The sequence below is a fragment of the Pelobates fuscus genome, chromosome 11 (assembly GCF_036172605.1).
Source record: "Pelobates fuscus isolate aPelFus1 chromosome 11, aPelFus1.pri, whole genome shotgun sequence".
Classification (NCBI taxonomy): Eukaryota; Metazoa; Chordata; class Amphibia; order Anura; family Pelobatidae; genus Pelobates; species Pelobates fuscus.
Window position 1 is genome coordinate 21480711 of NC_086327.1, and position 17326 is coordinate 21498036.

The window sequence follows — 17326 nt, forward strand, 5'->3', positions numbered from 1 at the left end:
TCACTTATCAGTCTTTAGTATTTGTAATAAGGAGTTTCCTACTGCCACATACTTGATACATATTAACACAAATATTATTAAAACACAAGTAGATAGTAATCTAACTATTTGAATACATGTTAAGCTATCACCACATCATCTATTTCACGTTCTTAGTCTGAGCCAGCTTTAATTGAAGTGGCTCAGAAATATGTGAGTTTACACATTTATTTGCCCAATTTAAAATTGTTTGTACGTTATCACCCTATGTCTGTTTTTTCCTGATTTTATCTCTGCAGGATTTTAACTGAACATAGGGGTAACTATAACACCTCTTGTACAGGCCTATGATTAGGTGCTAACAGTATCTCTATTAGTCAGTGAGGGCACACCTCTTGTACAGGCCTATGATTAGGTGCTAACAGTATCTCTATTAGTCAGTGAGGGCACACCTCTTGTACAGGCCTATGATTAGGTGCTAACAGTATCTCTATTAGTCAGTGAGGGCACACCTCTTGTACAGGCCTATGATTAGGTGCTAACAGTATCTCTATCAGTCAGGGTACACCTCTTGTGCAGGCCTATGATTAGGTGCTAACAGTATCTCTATTAGCCAGTCAGGGTACACCTCTTGTACAGGCCTATGATTAGGGCTAACAGTATCTATATAAGCCAGTAACTAGTGGCATGACATTAGTTTCTACCATCACATTCAGTTTCATGAGTGGGGGTGGTGTACTTTATATTGGTAACAACTCCCATCACATCCAGCTAATATTTTGTAGGTTGAAGATAGTGGGCGTGTGATCCCACGCAGGATATATTTCCTCACCGCCATCTATGAGAGCTACTGAAAACACAGACAAATAAATAAATAAATCAATCAAGTTAAGGAATTGGGAACATCCTTGCCCAAAACCAACATGGCCGCGCTGGGTGCTGCCTGCCCGGCCTCTGTGTGTGCCTGGGAAAGGTTTCCGTTCCGGTGCAGCAGCTGAGCAGGGCAGGCAGCGATCGAACAAAAGCGTGATGAATTGAGTCATATTCAGGCCAGGTGAGGTGCTTGACGTCATAACTGTGACGTAAGAGGTCGGGGGGAGGGGAGAGTGGGGGCTTATAGTCTGCACGTGTTTGGAGACTCACACTTCCTCATGGAGCCCATCACACTGTCTGTTATTATTAGACTACACTCAGTGTGTAGGAGAACTGCCTCTACCTCCTGGTCACCTCTGTGTCAGACCCACTCACTGAGTGCAAGGAGTTAGTGTTTAGCATACCCCGGGCACTCACAGAGTACATGAGCTTAGTGTGAGTAAGGCTGAGTTACCCCCTCTGTGTGCCCTGGGCACTCACTGAGTACATGAGCTTAGTGTGAGTAAGGCTGAGTTACCCTCTCTGTGTGCCCTGGGCACTCACTGAGTGCATTAGCTTAGTGTGAGTAAGGCTGAGTTACCCTCTCTGTGTGCTCTGGGCACTCACTGAGTACATGAGCTTAGTGTGAGTAAGGCTGAGTTACCCTCTCTGTGTGCTCTGGGCACTCACTGAGTACATGAGCTTAGTGTGAGTAAGGCTGAGTTACCCTCTCTGTGTGCTCTGGGCACTCACTGAGTACATGAGCTTATTGTGTGTGAGGCTGAGTTACCCTCTCTGTGCTCTCTGGGCACTCACTGAGTACATGAGCTCAGTGTGAGAAAGGCTGAGTTACCCTCTCTGTGTGCTCTGGGCACTCACTGAGTACATGAGCTTAGTGTGAGAAGAGCTGAGTTACCCTCTCTGTGTGCTCTGGGCACTCACAGAGTACATGAGCTTAGTGTGAGTAAGGCTGAGTTACCCTCTTTGTGTGCCCTGGGCACTCACAGAGTACATGAGCTTAGTGTGAGAAGAGCTGAGTTACCCTCTCTGTGTGCCCTGGGCACTCACTGAGTACATGATCTTAGTGTGAGTAAGGCTGAGTTACCCTCTCTGGGCACTCACTGAGTACATGAGCTCAGTGTGAGAAAGGCTGAGTTACCCTCTCCGTGTGCCCCGGGCACTCACTGAGTACATGAGCTTAGTGTGAGAAAGGCTGAGTTACCCTCTCCGTGTGCCCCGGGCACTCACTGAGTACATGAGCTTAGTGTGAGAAAGGCTGAGTTACCCTCTCCGTGTGCCCCGGGCACTCACTGAATACATGAGCTGAGTATGAGTAAGGCCTCAGTATGAATAGTTGGAGGAGGATGTATAATTTCTAGGTGCACTGGAGCTTGGCTTGCCAGTTCTGCTATGTTCCCTGGATATATAATCACTTGTTCACGGTGACAGGCAACATGACAATGCCATCCCCTAGTATGTAACATTTATATGCCACGGGGAGGAAATCATGGAATCCTTACTGATCTCTGTCCTTCCACATATTAAAGGGTTACTCCAGACACCATGACCACTTCAGTGATTTGAAGTGTTCATAGAGGCTGTGAAATACTGCTCATACCAAGTTTAAAAATCCTTTGCTGCTGGAGGTTTTTAACTTCACCTCCAACTGTGTCACCTGCAAGCCTGGAACAAGTTCTGGGATGGCTAGTGTTAATTCTGTGCAAATATCGATGCACAGGCACTAATTACCACTCCCAGCCAATAAATGAGCAGCATTGATCAATGTTGTAAACCTGCCTAAATCATAGACCTGGCAGGACTAGGTAAGACGGCAAACTTTTGCCCTATTACCGGGGAACAGCACCAGGGTACTCCAACTATAAAAATTACTACCGCTGGCTGAAGTGGTTATAATGTAACCCTAAAATCATACAAACAAGGCAACATTATTGCTCTGTGGAGCGAACGGTAGAAGAATCCCCCAGCAGTCTGACAATTTGGGAAGCGTTTCGGAGATATATATTTCTATTGCGATCAGCTCCTTTGTAAACTGACAGACCCCAAATATCTGCAAGCTAAAGTGCTTCATGTGTCTCAAGTGCTCTTTTTAAAGGGACACTATAGTCACCAGAACAACTACAGCTTATTGAATTTGCTCTTGTGAGTAGAATCATTGCCTTCAGGTTTTTTTTGCTGTAAACACTGTCTTTTCAGAGAAAATGCAGTGTTTACATTGCAGCCTAGTGATAACTTCACTGGCCACTCCTCAGATAGCTGTTAGAGATCCTTCCTGGGTCATTGCTGCCTAAAATGCATCCAAACATTCAGTGTCTCCTCTCTCTGCATGCAGACACTGAACTTTCCTCATAGAGATTCATTGATTCAATTCATCTCTATGAGGAGATCCTGATTGGCCAGAGCTGTGTTTGAATCATGCTGGCTCTGCCCCTGATCTGCCTCTTTGTCAGTCTCAGCCAATCCTATTGGGAAGCATTGTGATTGGATCAGGCTATCACTTCTGATGATGTCAGCAGACTGCTTGTTTTTCTGAGTCTAACAGCATGCAGAGTTACAGCTTCAAGCTTGAATACAGTAAGGTGTTGCTATATGTATGGAGGCATGAGGGCCCCAGGGGAGCTAGATGGTGGTGTTAACACTCTATAGTAATACATGTTTGTGTTCCTGACCCTATAGTGATCCTTTAAAGTTTTTCCCTGATCAGAATTGTGATTTACAGCAAAACACATGCATAGCAGTGTTAATTTTGTCGACTAACAATTTTAATCAACTAAACATTTTGAGATTTAGTCGACTAAACCTAAAACAATTCAGATGCCTAAAAACAACTAAAACTAAAATGGCTTTTTAGTCAAAAGACTAGGACTAAAACTAAATTGAAATTTGCCGCCAAAATTAACACTGATGCAGAGTAGTAAACTGTGCCAGATTAGGCAGTGAAGGCGGTCGCCTGACGCCCAACACAAGGGTTGACCTGCCAACCAGGTGTGTAGGGCTGTTTGTTATCCCAGCCTCTCTTTGATCACTGCAGTTTACCAGTTGTCTATCATTTTGGCAATAAGTTTACCAACTTCCCTTCATTTTTGGGTTACCATCTAGCTGTTTATGTAACTGTGTAAAGGATATATGTAACACGTTTTCACCATATACCGACAACCAAGGACCAGGATCATTAACTCTTTCAGTATATGGTGCCTCAAAGGTGTCTGAGCCTCTATTTATTGGGTACATGAACATCTTCCCATGTCATTCTTCAACAAACAGTGCTTTTACTAAGTTTATTTCTAAATGAGATAATATGATCTTTGACACTTAAAGGCACACTATAGTGTTAGGAATACAACGCTGTATTTCGGACACTATTAGAGCTCTCTGCCACCCCCCAAACCCAATCCCACATGATGTAAAGTTTAAAAGCCCCATTTTTCATTTACCTGATTCAAATGCAGATTACCTGCGGTGCTGGGTCGGGCTCCTCCTCGGATGACAGCTGATGGGGGAACTTAATGCACATGCGCAGCAAGCTAGGCCTTCCCCATAGGAAAGCATTGACTCAGTTGCTTTCCTATGGAGGGTTTGAAGACGCTGGATGTACTCATGCAAAATGTGAGCATGTCCAGCATCGTTTCACGGAGCAAAACTCTGTGAAATAGCACGAAGCGCTTCTTGTTGATGTCTTATAGACAACCACTGAAGGCAGTATTAACCCTGCAATGTAAAGGGTTAAGGGAATAGAGAAATGGTGTGGGTGCCTATAGTGTCCCTTTAATGAACACAGAAGGCTTTATGCTTATTGTTTTTTTTGTTTGTTTTTTTATTTATTTTTAATTTGTATTTGCCTTATGTTTAAAAGAAGAGGATTAAAATGATAAACATTCAATACACAGGAATATCATGTGTAGATGAAAGCCAGCGGAAATCTCCTGGCGTTAAGCTTTTTGGGGATCTACACGCTGACTTTCATCTACATGTGATGTACTGCGTGTTATTTATCTTCGTATCATAATAAAAGCTAAGTGTTAGTGTTTGTTTTTCAATTTATTTATTTACTTAGGTCTGTTGGCATGGTGTGTCGTCATGTAAACCATTACATTTACATTCTCAAAATCCCCTTTAAGAAATGCCTATAAACCGTGACTAGTAATTAGTGATCTGATGTAGAACAGCAGTTACATTGAGTAGCTCTGAGCGTTTTATTGAAATTGTTGCGTTAATGGCATGTGATGCCACACTGAAGCTTGTTATTTTTAATATTTCTTCACAGTATGGACGCACAAGACATTCTGAGTAAAGGTGATCTACGCGTGGACCAGCTGCAGTCTCCATGCAAACAGATGTATGTAACAGACTGTGAGCGTGTGCCGGCCAGTCCGTCTGGCGTCACCCAGGAGAAAGGTATTGACTTGGCTGTTATGTAGATATGGCCTGATAATTCCAGTTGGCAGGTGGGAAATGAGACATGTTTGATGAGACCTGTTTCCTGTTTACATATGGCATAGTAGTCTTAAACAATTTTAAAGGTACCCCACGTAAGAAGTCAAATTATTCGAATTTTTTTTTACTTACATTGGGGTGTGCCAGGGCACTACTGGCACCATAACTACTGCAGCAAGCTATAGTGGGTATGCTGCTTGGCGTGTTCATTTAAAGGGACACTATAGTCACAAGAACAACTACAAATTATTGTATTTGTTTTGGTCAGTATAATCATTCCCTTCAGACTTTTTTCAGTAAACAGTGTCTTTTCAGATAAAATGCAGTGTTAACATTACAGCCTAGTATTACCTCCACTGGCCACTTCTCATATGGCTGCTAGAGGTGCTTTCTGGGGCAGTGCTGCACACAGTGTGACTGACATTCAGTGTCTCCACCATCTGCATGCAGTTACTGAACTTTCCTAATAGAGATGCATTGATTCAATGCATCTCTATGATGAGATGCTGATTGGCCAGGGCTGTTTTTGGTTTGTGCTGGCTCTGCCCCTGATCTGCCTCTTTGTCAGTCTCAGCCAATCCAGTGTTTTCCTATGAGAAAACATTGTGTTTGGCTCAGATCAACTCTTCTGATAATGTCTGCCAAGCAGGCAGATCAGGGGCAGAGCCAGCAGCAGCAGACTGCAATAAAGATAAGATTGTACTATAATTAGAGGGGCCTGGGGGGCTAGATGGTGTTTTTAACCCTATAGGGTCAGTAAAACATTTTTGTGTTCCTTTAACAAAGAAATGAAAAGGGCAAACATTTATGATCAATAGATGATGAGTACAACAGCAAGGGGGAAAGGGGAGATACTCTTCAGATTAAATCAACTACAAAAGCATTATATTTTTATAATCTAAAAGGGGGGGGGGGGAACTCACCAATGACTAACCTTACCAATAATTGTTGTAATGTGTATCTGGAATATTTTTTTATTTAAATGCCATTCTCCACTCTATTGCAGGTGCTGGAGAACCTTTACATGATGAGATATTTAAGGACGAACATATACAGCCGGATCCCTGTAAGGAAAATCAGTCTGATCAGGAGATACCACCATCCCAGCCTCCATCAACCACTTGCACTATGTGCGACAAAACATTTGATACCAGTAGCATGCTAACAGAGCATGTAGAAAGTACTCATTCCCAGTCTGGGCTTCCCGACAATTTCTCACAGTATTTTTGTGCAGAATGTGGAAGAGGGTTCCAAACCCTCCTAAACCTGGAGAAACATCAGCTGCTTCACCGTGGAGATAGACCCCAGCAGGTCTCATTCTGGGGCAAAAAGCTATTCCAGTGCTGCTATTGCAGTCGTCGCTTCAGCACAAATACGCATCTTCAGCGACATCACAAAAATTGTTCTAAGAAAGACCTACCTCCGGAACCACCAGGGACAAAGGAAGAGGAACATGTCTACAGGAAACGGTTAGAGTGCGGTCAGAACTTTACAGATGAGGAAAATATGTGCAATCACTATGCACAGCAAAGCCCATGGGGAGCTGTAGTGGCGCATATCCTGCTGTCTGTACTCGCTTGTCCCCTGCAGTTTGCACAAGTACTAGGGGCTGTTAAAATTAGTATTTTCTATATGACCTCGGGTACCTGGTATAAAATACAGCCAGGTCTTTGGCCATTATTTCCCAACATGCTCTGTGATCCCTATATGGTATTCCCACTTAATATTTGTAACAAAGCACTTCTTGAAGAGTTATTCACTGATTTGTGAAATGTTGGGAATTTCAAGTGAATTATCAGAATACAGACCATAATCGCTAAATAAAAAAACAGTCAGCTGTATTTTTAGTTTGACTATTGTGGCCTTAATGCGGCACTTTCACCATTTGGTGGCAGCACTGCCTGGGGGAGGCTTGTGGGGGGACTGGTAAAGTTAGGCACGGCATCGCGATCTGGCGGGATCCTCTCTGGCGCCGACATCACTGCTGTACTATCGTGCACACGTGACAGGACAGCATTGAGATCTATGGAGGGTCCCGCAAGACTGACGGCTGTCGGGATTGACTCTTAGACTCAGCCTTGTGTCCAAGAAACTCAGTGGGAGAAGAAATACAGAAACAAAGTAGTCCCTACTGTGTCTCTGTATATCTCTTGACTGTGTTTGGATTTCAGTGATATTCCAACACAGTCAAAATTAGTATTTCATAAAGAAATTACAGTTTTTAAAGTGACAGTTCTGCTTTAAATTTGATATTCATTTGGATTTTATAACAATTCAAACTTTAGTGAATAATCCTGTTTAGCATATTAACTTATTGATATGCTGTGTCTTATGTGTGCTCGTACTGCAATGTAGCTTATTGCAAACAGTTTTACATGAGTCACTGAATACGAAAGACAAATTAAGAAAGAAATTAAAGGAATATTCTGAGCACCTTAACTGCTACAGCTCACTGAAGTTGCTATGGTGCTCTTGCACTCCTCACTATAAGGAGTCAGACCGTTTTGGAATGGTTTGACTTTTTGACTGGGGTCCTCTGGTCGTCACTCCCTGCCTCCACTACTGATTTGTAGTCGGAGTGTTCCTTTAAACAACCTTAGCTGGGGGCTTAACTCTTCTACGCTGTTAACATAATTCAATTTGGAAATATGTCAACGTATTGTGGAATACTGAAAGTATTGCTTATTCACTCTGAGACTGAATTAATTATTATGAAATTCAAGGTCAATCCCTGAAAATGACTAGGCATGTGAATTACATATTATTGCAGAAGAATAAAATCCATGGGCTTTTTCTGAGGGAGTTCCTGTAAGGAGATTTGAAATGCAAGCTCTCTAGACATATATTGTCTTTGAAAATAACACACCGTTTAGACACTTGGAAGGAAATATAAATACGTTGATCATCCCATAGTGCGGCCTGTATATGAAAATGTAATTTGCACTTTAAAGGCACATCCTGTGCTTTGTGTGTGCAGAGTATGTTTTTTGTTGTTTTTGAATTAACCTTTTTAGACCCTCTGGCTGACAATCAGATAACAGATCCCAATACCCTTTAGTTCCTGGTTGTTTAGCTCAGTGGAGCTGACCTCAAGAGACAGCAATAGCTCAGAGCACCTGACTTCAAAGACTTCTCATTGAGCTGCATTGGGAAGTCTGTGATTGGGCAGCCGCAGAATGTCTGTGCTGGGGAACAAGGGGAGGGCGAGATCTGCAGCTATTGCAAGCTGTTTTAAGATGAACCCCTAAATGAAATAAAGCATAATTAAATACATGCATGTTTTCATTGAGGTACATCTACTAAACAGTTTTTTTTTTTAGACAATGGAGTGTCTCTTTAGCCCCATAAGGACCAAACTTCTGGAATAAAAGGGAATTATGACATGTCACACATGTCGTGTGTCCTTAAGGGGTTAACTGAGTTATTTACCATATTGTGAATTTTAAAGGATTCAAAGTTTCACATTTTAAGCCAAAATAGTTCATCTAAACTGCGTGTTGCGTGACCTGTATTTAAAGGGACTCTCCAGTGCCAGGCAAACAAACCTGTTTTCCGGGCACTAGAGAATCCTGGAGTGCCCCTCTCCCTCCCACCCCCCATCCCATGCCACTGAAGGGGTTAAAACCCCTTCAGCTACTAACCTGAATCCAGCGCCGATGTCCCCCGGCTCTGGGTCAGGCTCCGTCCACGCTCTGCTGACGTTGGCTGGGGAGATCTAATGCGCATGCGCACATTAGCCCTCCCCATAGGAAAGCATTATTCCAGCGTCAGCTAACCGACCAAAGGTCGGTTTGGATTCCAGAAGCGCCCCCAGTGGCTGTCTGGTAGGCAGCCACAGAGGGCAGACTTAGAGCTGCAATGTAAACATTGCAGTTCTCTGGAACTAATGGTTTATATTGCAGCACTAAGTGGAAAAGGGTCGCAGCACCCAGACCACTTTAATTAGCTGAAGTGGTCTGGGTGCCTGGAGTGTCCCTTTAAAGTGCATCCATCATGTCAAACATGCCTTGGTACCGGTTTATAGAAAATAACTATTTCACCTAAATATTTAGACATTGCTAGAATATCTGTATATAAAAGATATTTAAGAACACCATCTCCCACAATCCATGTCATGCACCCATCTCTCTCCACTATGCTGGGATTCTCAGACTACATCTTTTGCTTTTTACATCTGCTGGCATTTTCACAATCATATTATATACCTAACTGACGGTGAATCTGTCTCCAATGCAATGTTCCCTTTTCCCTGAGTATTAGAGAGTACTGGGATTTTTCATACTGTAGATAGAATATCACATGGATCGCAGGTTTTACTCTGCTCCCCATCACTCTGATCTGTTTTGCCAGGTCTAATAAGTAGCACTAGCATATAATAAAAAAGGTTTGATTAGTGTCAGCAGTCATTTGTAGACTTACACGGCCCACAGATCTCCTATTGGAGTTGTCAGACTGGCTCTGTGGGGTGCTAGGCTGTGATTTAATCATGCAGAGCCGAGTAAGCACCAGTCACGATAGACAAGGCACTGCATCCCTATGTCACCACATTGAGACTACAGATTGGGGAGTTATTTTGCTCCTTTACAGATGCTGCTAAAAATATAAAAAGTTTGCATCAAAAGCAGACTGTCCTGCTGTATGTAATATATTCTTTTAAGCGATCTTACAGATCCTATTAACCCCTTAATAAGTTGCATAGCTGCCACAGAAGCTAAGCTTGTCAAATTGTCATGAACTGAATTATTGTGACCGTGGTTTACAGATACCGTGAACTGAAGACATACCTACCAAGTGTCCTATACTTGGCAGTACAGTCCCAATTTGGACACACATGGGCAGATTTGGCAAATTTGAAAGGCTGGCTGTCAATCCAGGACACATGTTTGAGAAAATTCCAGAATTCATATATCAGCAATAAAGTGCTTTGTGTCAGTGCCACCCCGAAACCCAAAATCGAATACCGCTTCTCTCTCGATTTTCATACCTCCCAAGATTGGGTGGTACCCATGAGCAACATACCTGACAACTGTCCCAGATTTGTCAGGACCTGAATTGGGCCTCATGTTGCTCTACACATGACTATATCTCAGTGACTTGAAAATCCATCTGAGGACCTGAGGTAAATAGACCACTTTTAGGCAGCTGCATGTCACCGGTGATGGGCTTGTGTTGGCGATATATTCTAGGTTTGTCTCAGTTTCATCCAGCCCTGTATTAGGAGGTATGTGACAAAGCATAATGCTCCTAATGTGCTTTTGTATTGTCTAACAAGGCAAAGTGATTCTCTGGTTGTATTGTTTGTGCTGAATACTCCATCTATCATAATTATTTCCACTTGACATCATCATAATCTTTAGGGACAAATAGGCACCAAATAGTAAGCAAGGAGCCCGAGTATGTACGGTGCTTGAAGTGCTATAACATAGAAAAAGTAAATTTTGGTGATGTATACAAAGGATCACTATAGTGTCAGGAAAACAAATCAGTTTTCCTGACACTATAGTACCCTGAGGGTGCCCCCACCCTCAGTTCTCTGTTTCTCTGAAACTGCTATGTTTACATCAGGCAGGGTTAACCCTAGAGGGACCTGGCGCCCAGACCACTTCATTGAGCTGAAGTGGTCTGGGTGACTATAGTGTCCCATTAATGCATACATTTGGCCTTTGAAATGGCCAGTCTGACACTATCATTTTAGGCGATATGATTGCAACTGCGGCCTTGAATCAGAGCTTTTTTAGTTACTATGAACCACTTCTAAATATTTATGTACCTGAATAAATCAATAAGGGACAATGGTATTTATGTCCATCGCTAACAGGGATTTGGTGATGGTACAAGGTTATGTTGACTTTTTATTACAATTTTAGGAATATGCCTTGTTATTGGTGCTTCATTTACGCTATAACCTTTCATTGTTTTATATACGCCATTATTTCAGTGAAGCAACAGATTTATCACTTTTTCTTCGGAAAATGGTGTAATTTAGGTAGAGAAAATTACTTTTTAGACCATTTTTAGAATAAGCTAATAAATGCAAACAGATAAGAGCGCAAAAAATAAAAGACCATTTTCAGAGCACTTTGATAAATAACCTCCATTGTGTTGTGTTTTTGGCTGCTCTCAGTGCTCGGGATTTAAGATGTGCCCAGTTGGGTAAACACAGGGATTACCACAAACTGCTGGAATTAATAACTCCAAGCTTTTAGGGAAATTTGCGCATTTATGGTGCTTGAAACACGTCTGAAGCTCTGTTTTTTGTTTTTTTACAGTAGGGTCAGACGACGCGTTCCACATAAAGATGATCTACGCATTAACCAGCCACAGCTTTCGTGCAGAGAGTTGTATGAAATGGACTGTGCTCGCGTGCAGGGCAGTTCTCCTGGCGTCACCCTGCACAAAGGTATCGGCTTGTTGGGTAATGCGGGGTATACAAAATGTGGCCTTACAACTCAACATTTTATCCGCTCGCAGAATAGGCATTGTAGGTGATCTGGTGGTGTTAGTGCTCTTCAAATATGAAGCAGTTTAGCTAGTAAATGCATAGTTCAAAAACAAAATGTAAGTGCATCAGTCAAAATGGGAAACTTTGAAATATTTTAGCTTGCACATCTATAATTATAAGTATTGAGTTGCAGTTTGGAGGCACCCCTGCTCTACTAGGTGAACTGAGTATTCGATGCTTTGTCTTTTAGATTGTGTTCCCATGATTCCTTGCTTGCTGTATCAGTTTGATGGCACAGAAAATGTTTAATTGAACATTCTATGTACCATAGCCCCTACAGTTACTTTTAGTAGTGTTGGTGCCTAGAGTGCAGGCTGTAGTGGTTATGGTGCTCGGAGTCTTCCTCCGGTAGTTCATCAACACAAGTGGGGAGCAGTGATTCAAAGAGCCAAATCCCTTTAATGTAGAGATTGCCTGTATAGATATATTCATATCGCAAAATAAGAAAGTGAAACATACTGACTTATTATGCTGTCCGTAGCTGAATAGTTTTGACAAAAAACAAAACAAATGTACTGTACCTATAGTATTTATGTACAATAACCACTGCAAAATGCCTTAGATGCTGTTTTGGTGCTTTAAATTTCCTTTTGCAATATTCCAGCCATAATCTCCGCTCTCCACAGTCCATAAAACACCCTCCTCCTCTCTCCCTGTGTGCTTGCAGGCGCTGGGGACCCCCTTCAGTGTTGTATCGCTTCGGAAGATGAGATGTTTAAGGACTCACACGTGAAATTGCAACACAGTAAGGAAAATCAACCTGTACAGGAGACGCCGCCTTCTTCAACAACCTGCGCGGTGTGCAACAAAACCTTCCCTAACAGCAGTGCTCTGACAGACCACTGTGAGAATGCTCATTCTCAGTCTGAGCTTTCCGAAAAGGTCTTTGTGTATCGCTGTGGGGTATGTGGAAGAGGTTTCCAAACCCTCCTAAACCTGGAGAAACATCAGCTGCTTCACCGCGGAGACCGACCCCAGCAGGTCTCATTCTGGGGCAAAAAGCTGTTCCAGTGCCGCTATTGCAGTCACCGCTTCAGCACAAAGATGCTGCTCCAGCAACATTATGGAGATTTTAGCCAGAAAGACCTACCCGAGGAGCCAACGGAGACACAGGATGAGGAGCAGAGCCACATGAGCTGCTTAGAGTGTGGACTAAACTTTACAGAGGAGGAAGATCTGCACCAACACTACATACAACATGCCCGTGGGGAACTGTAGTGCCACGCATCCCACAACTCTCCTAACACTGCAAAGACAAGTTTGGTCAGAAGCTTAACCCCTTAAGGACACATGACATGTGTGACATGTCATGATTCCCTTTTATTTCAGAAGTTTGGTCCTTAAGGGGTTAAAGGAACACGATATCTTTTTTTTTTTTTTATCAATTTAGTACATATACCCCTGAAGAAAACATGCATGAGTATATTTCAGCATGTTTTTTTGGTTGTATATGAAAAACAGCTTGCAAAAGCCACAGTCTTGCTGTCTACACCCTCTGCAAGCCCTCTCCTCTTTCCCCAGCAAAGACTTTCAGTTTGTCAGTGAACACAGCAATCAGAATCTTCTCATTTCAAAGCCTCTGTGCCTGAGCTGCGAGCGGGCGATCGCGGGTTTCTTATGATTCTCAATGAGCTGTAGTACACGTCATTGAGAAGGCAGTCGCCCTCTAACCCAGCGTGCCTGCCGCTTATGTTAGCTGGGGAGGGAGCAGAAGAAAAGCTCCTCGGTTGTCTGTTAGACAGCTGGGGAAACATTTTAAAGATGTTTTACAAAAGTGCTGATTTATATTGAAATCAAAACACTTTTATAAACTGTGATAAATATGTTCCTTTAAGAATCTGTTGCCAAACCTGGAAGATCTAGTCCAAACCCATCCATTTTCCAAATATGGCTATTTGCAGTGCAGTATTAATGGAACATTCTGACTTAAAAAAACTTTTTCATTAAGGAAGCATTTGACAAAGTTGGCATCATCCTTCTGTGTTTGATGATGCTTAACATGAGGACCATCGAAAGGTTGGTCCGACCGCTGCAAGAGACTTGTTTTTGTCTACATCTACAATACAATGTAGTGTTTTCGGTGCTTGGAGTGTCTCTTTTAAGCACCATACGAAAAGTGCTGTGGCAGAACTGTAAAATAAATAGACAAATGTGACTCGTCTCTCTCTGTCTCTGTGTTCATTTAAACTCTTAAAACTTAGTGCTCTTTGGGGTGCTCAGAGAAGTCTGCCTTGATGAATATTTTTCAATAGGTGCGTAACGCTGTGCATTAAAAAGATACCGAGGAAAAAACTATTAAATTAACAACATACGCTCAAGACTAATACATAATAAAGGTAGATATAGTGATTTAATGTAATGTGGGAAATAGATCGAGCTACAAGCTGGTGAGTCACATAACAAAAAAATATTTGGTCCGTTAGGGATCATTTCTAAATATGCACGATTAAAGCAGCTATTTTATAAAACCTAAGCAACTCCAATTACAATGGGTCATGCTTATAAATAAATAATTTTAGTTTAAGGCATATATTTAGTAGAAGACATACAAACTCCAACCCTTTTTTATGAGTAATTATTTTTTTTTAACATTTATAATGCCCTATTGGTCATTTCTAACTAGGTTCCCTCTCCTGTAAAATCCTTTTAAAATATGGTATAAACTTACCTAGAACCAGCACCAGGCAGAGCATCCCACGCTGGCTTCAATGCCTCCGTCAGCGTCACAGCCTGCCTCGCAATGACCATTCTCACTGGCGTTCGGAGCCGCTAAGGGGAGGGAAAGTGAGAGCATTAAAGGGACACTATAGTCACCTGAACAACTTTAGCTTAATGAAGCAGTTTTGGTGTATAGAACATGCCCCTGCAGCCTCACTGCTCAATCCTCTGCCATTTAGGAGTTAAATCCCTTTGTTTATGAACCCTAGTCACACCTCCCTGCATGTGACTTGCACAGCCTTCCATAAACACTTCCTGTAAAGAGAGCCCTATTTAGGCTTTCTTTATTGCAAGTTCTGTTTAATTAAGATTTTCTTATCCCCTGCTATGTTAATAGCTTGCTAGACCCTGCAAGAGCCTCCTGTATGTGATTAAAGTTCAATTTAGAGATTGAGATACAATTATTTAAGGTAAATTACATCTGTTTGAAAGTGAAACCAGGTTTTTTTTTAATGCAGGCTCTGTCAATCATAGCCAGGGGAGGTGTGGCTAGGGCTGCATAAATACAAACAAAGTGGTTTAACTCCTAAATGACAGTGAATTGAGCAGTGAAATTGCAGGGGAATGATCTATACACTAAAACTGCTTTATTTAGCTAAAGTAATTTAGGTGACTATAGTGTTCCTTTAAATATCGCAGGGAGGGCTAAAATAAAGAAGGTAGAAAAGGAAAGTGAATTAAAGATTCTCCTTGCAGACACTGCCTGCAAGGGTAGAAATGTATAATATCTGTAACCAGCATGCAGTGCACGCTGACAACAGACAGTTTTTGCACAGAAGGTACATTAAAAAGGCTGGAACAGCGTTCCGGGCTGCCTGAGTTACATGTCCCGGGGTGTAACTAGCCCCCAGCACAAAAGTGCTAATTTCTCTGTATTTGAAGGTGAAACATTGCACGTACAGACTTCTACAACCATGATCACTTCTAAAAGCAGAAGTGGTTATGGGGGTTGGAGTAACCCTTTAAATCCTCTAAAGAGGATGCAGAAGTGAAAGATAACATGCTTATGTCTCGTATCTGGGCAGTTTCCTTTGCTGTATCCTGAGCTACTATGGCCTACAATCCCCATAGTGCATTGCCATGTTTCCTACCATTTCCTCCTTTGAATCTAAAAGACATTTGGGGGTTTATTTATGATCTATTATTTATTAGGCCAAAACAGTCAAACTGAAACTATATCAGCACTCGCCTTTCTTAGTGCAACCCGAAACGTCTGTACTTTGTTTGATATTTTTCAATAAATCTCTGGTGGCACTTGGTGCTCACTCTTGCAAATTGTAGCACTCCCTCATTTTTTATGTGTGCGTTGATATACCCTGCTGAGAGCAGCAGAGGGAGATGCATGCAGCACAGTAGTCATTTTTGGTTTATTTAGACTTTGGGTCCCGCAGTAACCTATACCTCATCTTTATTGTGAAACTACAGACTTGGATACATTTTCCATTTTGACTATTTTGCAATTCACCTTTAATTCCTGAGAATTTACACTTTAGAGGATAACCCCATTATCTGCAAATTTTAGGCAAAAATAACCAAATTGTGACTATAGTCTGAAAATGTCTCCAAATCACCTATTGTGGGGTCATTTATTTTTTTGTTCACTAGAATTTGGTGTTTAGTTAATAAACCCCTAGTAATTACTGTAAATGTATTACAGGGACACCAAGTGGCTGATTTAGATCGAGATAATTCAGGTTTTATTACCACGGACGAAAAGCAATGGCACAAAAGTGATTCATCGTGTGAACGACAAGGTTGTGTCTGTGAGCAATACTTTGCAAAGCGTAACAACCTTTTTATTTACAGATATGGGTTCTCTTTCTAATGGAATAACATCGTCCATTTTTATCTTTAGCTTTATATCCTAAATTATATGGCAGATTCTCATAAACTCCATAAAAAGACAGATTTCATCTACACATTATCCCCGGGGCTGTGTTAAAAGTACAAACTATCTGGTGCCACTAAAGATCTGCTTTATGTCATAAATACAAGTTATTAGGCATCACAACAGACAACATTCAAGCTGTATTCATACCTCCCAACTGTTTTGAATTGAATGGATTCCAGTGACGGTTTTGAATCCCTGACCTACTGTCTTCGGTTTGTTCTTTTGTCGCATATGGGGCCTCCATTTATAAGTCTCCATAAAATAGAGTCTCCTTGTGTCCTGCACCACCCCTGCCCTAGTTTAAAGGGATACTATAGTCTCCAAAATTCTTTAGCTAAATTAAGCAGTTTGGGTGTATAGATCATGCCCCTGCAGTTTCAAAGCTCAATTCTCTGCCATTTAGGAGTTAAATTACTTTGTTTATACAGCCCTAGTCACACCTCCATGCATGTCACTTATACAGCCTTCCTAAACACTTCCTGTAAAGAGTCATCTAATGTTTACACTTCCTTTATTGCAAATTCTGTTTAGTTTAGAATTTATTATCTCCTGCTTTGTTAATAGCTTAATAGTGAAACCGCAGGAGCATGATCTATACACCCAATCAGTTTTATTAAGCTAAAGTTGTTTTGGTGACTATGTTGTATCTTTAATATTTCCCTGGCTGAGAGGATGTTGAATAATATGCTGAACTGGACACTAGATTTTGTAAGTTAGTCAGGTCGCCACTTGCTTGTGTTCAGTGTTCTGTGTTCTGGTACTCAAACAGTTGTGAATTGTGATGTTATACAATGATGCTCACTAGTTTAGGGAAAAACTCTCAGGTGTCAAAGGTATTGAAGGGTCATGTAAGGTGCATGTACAGGTAACAGTTGGTCATACTGGAGTTTTTTTTTTTTAATATAATTTAGTTCCATAAACTTTTTTTACTT

The 17326-nt window shown here is 41.7% G+C and overlaps 1 protein-coding gene across 2 annotated transcripts; it reads left to right on the forward strand.

Annotated features, from left to right (window-relative positions):
* The first annotated feature begins 953 nt into the window (after positions 1 to 953).
* On the forward strand, positions 954 to 13055 carry LOC134578036 (zinc finger protein 85-like). Of its 2 annotated transcripts, none has more exons than XM_063437007.1 (5): positions 954 to 1033; positions 5114 to 5244; positions 6290 to 6752; positions 11553 to 11683; positions 12453 to 13055. In XM_063437007.1, exons 2-5 carry the CDS (start codon positions 5115 to 5117, stop codon positions 13001 to 13003), a joined length of 1275 nt encoding a protein of 424 aa, XP_063293077.1. In that variant the 5' UTR covers positions 954 to 1033; position 5114; the 3' UTR covers positions 13004 to 13055. The 2 variants fall into 2 exon arrangements, with proteins under 2 accessions (XP_063293077.1, XP_063293076.1); XM_063437006.1 differs by lacking the exon at positions 954 to 1033 and adding an exon at positions 1150 to 1287.
* Positions 13056 to 17326: the final 4271 nt, after the last annotated feature.

Coding starts and splice junctions, on each gene's coding strand:
- LOC134578036 (XM_063437006.1), top strand. Junction 5,245..6,289: donor TGGCGTCACCCAGGAGAAAG/GTATTGACTTGG, acceptor ACTCTATTGCAG/GTGCTGGAGAACCTTTACAT. Junction 11,684..12,452: donor TGGCGTCACCCTGCACAAAG/GTATCGGCTTGT, acceptor GTGTGCTTGCAG/GCGCTGGGGACCCCCTTCAG.